The 5,593-nt window shown below is 32.1% G+C and overlaps 1 protein-coding gene across 1 annotated transcript; it reads right to left on the minus strand.

The window, feature by feature from the left end:
* Positions 1 to 3,177: 3,177 nt before the first annotated feature.
* LOC129874349 (aspartyl protease family protein 2) lies at positions 3,178 to 4,918 on the minus strand. Its single transcript, XM_055949615.1, has one exon. The coding sequence runs from the start codon at positions 4,800 to 4,802 to the stop codon at positions 3,438 to 3,440; it is 1,365 nt and encodes a 454-aa protein (XP_055805590.1). The 5' UTR covers positions 4,803 to 4,918; the 3' UTR covers positions 3,178 to 3,437.
* Between the last annotated feature and the right edge of the window lie 675 nt (positions 4,919 to 5,593).

Here is a 5,593-nt window from a genome sequence, read left to right on the forward strand (position 1 = left end):
CACAAAAATCAATTGTCATCACCATTAGCCACCAATAACAATCATCAACACCAATCATTATTATATTCACTAATCACTATCGATAATTACCACCATTAGTCATTATTATATATTGCTAACCCCATCATCATTCACCACTATCATTAGTTATTAGTATCACTCCACTATTACCACCCACTACACCATAATACTTTCCATAACCACCATCATCATTGAACACTATCCCGAATTATCACATATAATCACCATCATTAGTCATCACTACCACTAATTGCCTATAAAAATTTTAAAATATTTTATTGATATAATATTAGATTAATTCAGTATTTTATTTAAATTTTATATTTATTGATTTTTAAATAAAGATAATTTTTATATATTCAGATGTTTAGAAAACAAACAGTCTTAACTATTTAACAGTCAGATCTTAACGTAACATCGTAATATTCAGATGTGTATTCAGATTCAGACCTCTAAATCTTAATACACATCTTAATATTCAGATTCAGAAGTCGTAATCTTAATGAAAACAAATGAGGCCTAAATCACATAAATGATTTACTCAATATTTGTGCTGCTGGGATTTAGATAATATGCTTACCGTGAAATTAAATGAGATAAATACAAGTTCACTCAAATATCATGATTAAATAAAATATTTACATAAATATATCCTGATTACTCAGCTTGATCAAATATTTACTCGGATTAGATATATGGAAAAAATTATATTGAGAGCGCTACTCCCAAATAGGCCTTTTAATACATAATTCAAATTTAATTGTGACTTCAATGAGGATTTCGAACACTAGGCTGGAAAAAAACCAGAAATATGTAAACTATACAAAATTGTTTACGCGGCACAAATTATGATAAACTTGACCAACTCCATCATCTAGAAGGGAAACAAATTAATAATGTTGTTTCAATTTGTTTGTCTATTTTGTTTTTATTTCGTAAAAGAATACATTTTTTTTTTTTGGTAATCTTTGATTTTATATAATATGTTTAAAATTATAAAATTAAATGATATTTTGGTATATTTTATATATATATAAAGATCATAAAAATTTTTTAAAAAAATCATATATTTTTTGAATTTTATATCAAGTTAAAATTAAATAAATAAATTAAAACAGAGAAAATAATAAATAATAAAATCATTTTCTAAAATGAATCCAATGTCCCAAAAGATAAGTGATGCATGGACCAAGTCTATAATGGCTATAAAATAATGGGGACGAATAGAAAGTAAAGCCCCTTTTGCAGTAGAAAGCAAGCCCTCTTTTTGGGATCCAATAAAAATGTAAATTAGGACTAACCATAGGGAAATGTGACTTGTAGAGCTGGCAAATAAAAAATTATGTTTTTCTTTTATATGACAATCAGACAAGAAATTGATAGGAATATCCTTCAATTTTTCCACCCAAACCATAACAACCTTACAATGACATTTAGGACATAGGGATACCATAAAAGTTTGTGATGGAACAGATATGATCCTTTTATTTTAATTAAAGATTTTCGAATGTGTCGTAAATATGAAAAAATTTATGATAGGAAGTGATTCTTTTATTAGTGGATCTAATGCGGTGGTGAGTTTTGAAAGAAGAATCTCATATATGTTTATTGTGCTTTTATCCATGCAAAATTTTTCATAATTGACGAATTGGCAAAATAATAGCTGATCTGATGTAGCTTCTTTTTTTTTTTTTCTGAAAAGAAGTAAGAAGCTTATTGTAATGTTGTAATGGTCAAAAGGTCCATTTTGATAATAGTCAATGCTTCCTCTCGAACAAAGCTTCTCGCAGAAATTCCAAATCATTGAAGAGGAATCAGAAACTCCTATCAAGTATCTTTTAGTCTATATATTTTAATTTTGAAAAAAGATCGATCTATAGAAATCAGATAAATTTCTTTAAAAGTCTCATCCCCTTATTGATCAAGCAAGGTCGTACTGAGACTGAAAACACCAACTAAACACTTTCTTACTCCTAGTAATTAACTAGTGTGCAATGTCGATCACCTACGACCTTTTAAGGTCGGAGCTCCAAAATAAATACCAAAACGAGTGGAGAAAAAAAAACCACTAAGAGGATAAAACATGGAAAGGTTATTTACCCTTTTGTTTGGAAATAGTTGTCCTTGAAATTACTTATTAATTAGGGCAATTTATAAAACCAACTTTTGTCATGGGTGATAGAATAAGTTATTACAACATTAATTTATAGGGTAAATACACCTAATTATTGAATTAAATAAGAATTAGTACAACCTACTCTTCGTGAAAATTACACTTCTTTTTTTTTTTGGTTTGTTTTGTATATATGACACTACCTTTCTTTTTCACCTTTGCTCATAGCTGTCCTTTCAAAACCTATTCTTTCAAATACTTAGGGTACGTTTCATCGTTGATTAGAGTTATGCAAGTATTAATAATACATTAATTAATTACGATGAAACTTATGCACATATTACTTTATGCAGAATTTAGTTATTTCATCTTCTATTTTAGATAAAATTATACATAAATTTCCTCATTATTTATACATATATTGGTTATGAAAGTTTTTAATTGCAAATCATATACCCTATTAATTTTATACTAATCAATTACTAAACGTGATATTACTTATGCAGAATCTAATACATATATAATATTTCTCCTAACCAACTACCAAACTACCCCTTTAACATTAGGAATGACAAGATCACGTCAGTCAAGTTTAAAATAAAAAATCTCAGTACCCCTTTACCATATCTTATATAATGTAAATTAATCGAAATTTCAAATCGGGTGCTGAATATCAAGCGGGGAAAAAGTCAAAAAACAAACAAACAATGAGACAGAGCAAATAAAGCCTCAATAGGTAGAGGGTAAGATAGTAACATAAATATTATTTGATGTAAATATGAATAAATTTTTACTCCAAGATTTGTTTGCATAATATATAGACTAATTAATTACCTAAATAATTGGCTAAGTTATTTTCCATTTTTCACAAACATTGACATGTTCATATGGGTACTGTCATAGAGTAGAATTTATTTTCATCAAATCATATTATATATTACAAACCCCACACCCCACCCCTATCCCAAATTTCAAACGATTCCATAATTCATTAAGAAACTCACGTGAAAGCATCAAACACAAATCAGACAGACAGCAAGAAAAGCAACAAAAACATCTCCCTTATTATGTTTTCCTCTCTCCAACATATTTTTTTGGTCGTTTCCTATAAAAATCATTCAAAACAAAAAAACGACAACAATACAATTATATTTATAACATTCTGTCCACAAACAACAAATCGATTTATATTAATTTTCACAAGAAAAAAAAATGTACCTCCATTCCTCCAACAAAAAATAAAAAAAAAAAAAAAAAAGGGCACCACTTGGTGAGTCGAGTAGACTCAAGACTCACCAAGTTATCATGGTTTACCACAACCATGCCGAGAGAAACCGATTCTCGATCGATCTCTATCGAATTCGAACATAAACCCTTGTTGCATTAGGTTTCCAATAACCGAAAACCCGGAAGGCGCTGTCAGCGGCTGCAATGCGAGGCATTTAACGTCCTCCGCGGTGTCAATGAAGTAGTTCCCGGGTGGCGGGGAGAGGATCGAGTTTCCACTGAGTTTGAAACTCATTTTAGGGAAACTCGGTCCCGACTCGCCCGACACGTTGACGCATAAGTCAAAACCAACAGTCGGTTCATTGGCTTCCGGGAGCTTAACAAGCCGTTTAAACGCTTGAAGTATACGCCGATAAGCCGGCTTGGCGAGAAATGTCAATGTTGTCCCTGAATCCATAACAGTCCCGCCATTACCCAACTTATCAATCGCCCAAACGGAAGAGCGTATTGGTAATTTCACATTCTCAATGTAAACACTTTCAATCCCAATATAGTAAAACGTTGAAGTAAATGGGTTACTTATCATCGGCGTGTAATTCATTTTTTTCGAATCGTTGACCGCCGTTGACCGGCCGATTAATAAATAACTCGTCGGAGTCGGAGATAATGTGTAATCCATTAAACAGTAAGAAAACTTGTTTCCGAACCGGCGGCCGAGTTGACTCGCTAACGAAATCGAACCGCGGCCTAAACCCATAACTCCCTGAGCTCCGTTGAAACTCGGACCGGTAATGCTTGGACCGGAAGCTTTAAAGCTACAACCGAACGCCAAATTGTTAAACTTCACCGGTCTACCGGAGCTGGCATTAAGCGTCGTCGTTTCAGTAGAGAAAAAACCTTTAGTTTCCGATCCATCGGAGTAAGAGTATTCATATCTACAGGGGCTATGGAGGCGCGTATGGTTACACACGACGCCTCTAGGGTTAGGTATGAGCCTACATTTCTTATCATAGCAATGGTAGGGTAAATACGTTGAAGAATGACGGGCGAGGAATGCGGAGTTACGAGGGCGGGATGAGCAATTCCGGCAGGCGGAGCAACTGACCCAGACTAAATCACTACCAGTATCGGCCACGAGAAGGAGGCGTTGCGGTGGAGTACCCAATCGAAGATCTACGAAGTACTGTCCACTACCAGTAGATGCACCGGAAGTTAACGGAAGTTTAGCTGACCGCGTAATGCTACGGTGACGGAGAGAGGAGTAAAGGGTGTTTAAGCGGCGGATATCGGAAGAGAGTGATTGTGAAGGAGTTGGAGGAAATGTGTCTTTGTGGAGTAATGGAAGTTTTAGGTATTCGATTTTTGTACGGCGGTTGACGGCGTCGGAAGCGGCGGAGGAGAGGAGTAGGAGGAAGAAGAAGATTAGTTCCCTTACTGCCATTGAAGAAGATTAATTAAGATCTGAGAAAAGAAAGAGAAATATGGAGTGAAGGGGTTGGTTACATTTATACGTACGTGTTACACTCATACCTCACTGTAATAGATTCCATCAAACAAGAAAACATAACATGCCTAATCTCTCTGTTTCTTTTTACATTTTAATGCTTATTAAGAAAATAATGATTGATATATGAGTTTATTATTATATTTTTTAAAGACATTGGTATAATAGAAAAAAAATTATTCTATCTTGATTTGTCAAAAATGACAATTATATTTGACAAGTAAATAGAAATAGAGGGAATACTTCTTTCATTTTAATTTATTTGTCATTTTTTGACGTGACATAAAATTTCTTTAAAAAATGAATATTTTGGTCTTAGGTTTTAAAAATTAATCTTCAAATATCTATTTAGTCATGAAATTTGATATTTTCATGTTCTCAGTTTTTTGGATTTTTGGAACTTTCATATAACGTACTTTAATTTTTTTCCCAAGTAAAATTTATGTCCAACACAATTTCAAATTTCAAAAATCACAACTACAAAATCTAAGGCCAAGCATGAGCTAAATATATATAGAATGTTTTAAAATGTTATTTAATTTCGTGTTCTCAAATATGTAATATAGAAGGTTGAAATTAAAGAATTGCAAAAACTTTTTTAAAAAAATTCTTTTGAAACGAAAAAAAAAAAGTAACATAATTAAAGATATTGAAACAAAGAGAGTAGCATACATTTTGCATTAAACCATATTAATTAATTAATACTTCATATATGTAAATTTATTCCA

This window comes from Solanum dulcamara, chromosome 2, assembly GCF_947179165.1.
Source record: "Solanum dulcamara chromosome 2, daSolDulc1.2, whole genome shotgun sequence".
Classification (NCBI taxonomy): Eukaryota; Viridiplantae; Streptophyta; class Magnoliopsida; order Solanales; family Solanaceae; genus Solanum; species Solanum dulcamara.